The 2,407-nt window shown below is 37.8% G+C and overlaps 1 protein-coding gene across 2 annotated transcripts in view; it reads right to left on the reverse strand.

Annotated features, from left to right (window-relative positions):
• The window catches only part of MYSM1 (Myb like, SWIRM and MPN domains 1), a 39,252-nt gene that overhangs the window by 12,973 nt on the left and 23,872 nt on the right, over positions 1 to 2,407 (reverse strand). For both annotated transcript variants that reach the window (XM_023515111.1, XM_023515112.1), the window contains one exon: positions 750 to 827. In XM_023515111.1, the coding sequence (XP_023370879.1) occupies positions 750 to 827 (78 nt within the window). The remainder of the gene's footprint in view (positions 1 to 749; positions 828 to 2,407) is intronic.

A 2,407-nucleotide genomic window follows, 5' to 3' on the forward strand; every position in this document is an offset into this window, starting at 1 on the left:
GCCTATAGTCCCAGCTACTTGAGAGGCTGAGGAAGAAAATCGCTTAAGCCCAAGAGTGAGGTTGCTGTGAGATGTGATGCCACAGCATTCTACCAAGGGTGACATAGTGAGATTCTGTCTCAAAACAAAAAACAAAAAACAAAAAAAAAAAAAAAGAAAAGAAAAAGTGCTTTGAAGCGTGCACTGGACACCAGCGTTGGTGCACAGTTTCCCAGGGGCACATCCTGAAGTGATGTTCCACAATGACTGTGAGGCACTTTTTGCAGGATGAGTCTGTGACCGTAACCGTCTGACCTTATACACATGCACATTTACTGTCTACGTCTCCTCCTAGGACCACAGTTTTTATTAGTATACACTAATTAGTATCTACTAATTTTATTAGTAAACACTTCAATGTTTGTAATTCAATCTATGGCTCATGCTTAGACCAATATTTTAATCAGTATATCAGAATATCATTCAGTAAGTGTTTACTGACATGAATTGCATATATCAATTTCTTGGCATCCTGGCAGATATTCTTGAGCTAGAGATAAAAATGTAGAAATAGAATCAAAGTTCTAAAATGAGTTAAACTCCTAATTATACCACCAATGCTTTGTATTTTACTGTTTATTGATGATTTCTGTTAACACTGGACTGAAGATACATATGTTAACATATAAAATAATACTACATGATATTAAGATGTACAAAAATAAACAAACAAGTTTTCATTGATGACCCATTTGAAAGGTTACAATTACCTCAAACGTTTGTCCTTCTAAGTCCTTTGCATCACACCAGTTCCCCCAGGGGTCTCGGACCCTGCGTCTCCTCGTGCGCTGTGATAACAGTGGATAAAGTAAAACAAAAGGCAACAAGATTAATAAGAAGAAATTACAGCACAAAACAAAAATGATGGCTAGACAGGGTGGCTCATGCTGTAAACCCAGCAGCCTGGGAGGCCAAGGCAGGAAGATTGAGAGCTCAGAGGTTCCAGATGAGGCTGACCAAGAGCAAAACCCCATCTCTACCAAAAATAGAAAAATGAGCCAGGCATGGTGGTGGGCACTCATAGTCCCAGCTATTTGGGAGACTGAGGCAGGATCATCTGAGCCCAGGAGTTTGAGTTAGCAGTGAGCTAAATGATCCCACTGTACTTTAGGTGGGGTGACAGATTAAGACTCTGTCTCAAAAAAAAAAAAAAAATTAAGAATCAAATAATGTATGCACTTAAATTAGTCCAATCTCTGAGCAGTAATACCAGACTAAATTTTATTTTATTAATTTATGTTCAATAGTACTCTGCTTAAAAATAACTCAGCTGTTGTTAAGAGCAGCAGCAGGTAAGCAGGGTGTGGGCTGGGCCAACAGCAATGAGAAGTTGCCCAAAACTAAAAATCAGTGATCACTGATTTTTACTTGTATTTTTATTTTACTTATATTTTTTCTTAAATTTACATTTCCCTTCATTGTTTAAGAGCTAAAACACTAGGACAAAAAGATTTTTTAGACCCAAAAGAACCACCAAGAAAATGGCTTCCCTTTCAATCACTTGTCAAAAATTTATGAGTATACACAGCAAGAGGTACAGTATGGAAACTCAAAGCATAATGATTACAGCTCAGCTTTAGAAAGAAGATGCCTGGTTAATATAAATAATGAAAAATTACCAAGTCGATTGACTCTATTACCAGTATCCAGTTTTATAAACTTCAATGATGAGGCCTTTAAAATGGACCAGTAGCCACAGGACAGAGCATGATTACAACATCTCCAGCAACTCTACTTCAAAATATCCTCTTTCAGGATAGAAAATCTAAGTAGAAACCATTTATAGTCTAAATCAGGGGTCCTCAAACTTTTTAAACAGGGGGCCAGTTCACTGTCCCTCAGACCATTGGAGGGCCAGACTGTGGTCCCCGGGACGAGTCGGTTGCTAAGCAGGACAGGCAGGGGGGCAAAAATACCTGGCGGGCCGGATAAATGACCTAGGTGGGCTGCAGGTGGCCCGCGGGCTGTAATTTGAGGACACCTGGTCTAAATACTCTGAAAAATTTAGTTACTCTGTCATCTAGACTTTTTCATTTGTCTTATCTACTACTAATTTAATCTATTAGTAAAACTAACAGATATAATGACTCTACCTTACAGAAGAATTACTTTTAAAATAATTTTTATGATTTTTAAAATATTATAAAACTGACTCTAAGAATTAAAAAATAGGAGCTAGTTATTCCAAAAAGCTGATTCTTAAGAATTTTAAAAGAAGGAACAAAAATAATAAAAAGAGGAAAAAGAACTGAACCACACAGTTTTGAAAGACACTTTAGATTTATAAATCAAAACTAAGCAGGGTGGCACCTGTAGCTCAGTGGGTAAGGCGCCGGCCACATACACTAAGGCGGGCGGGACTGAAACC

This window comes from Otolemur garnettii, unplaced genomic scaffold (assembly GCF_000181295.1).
Source record: "Otolemur garnettii isolate 467f Iridium unplaced genomic scaffold, OtoGar3 scaffold00066, whole genome shotgun sequence".
In the NCBI taxonomy this organism is placed as follows: Eukaryota; Metazoa; Chordata; class Mammalia; order Primates; family Galagidae; genus Otolemur; species Otolemur garnettii.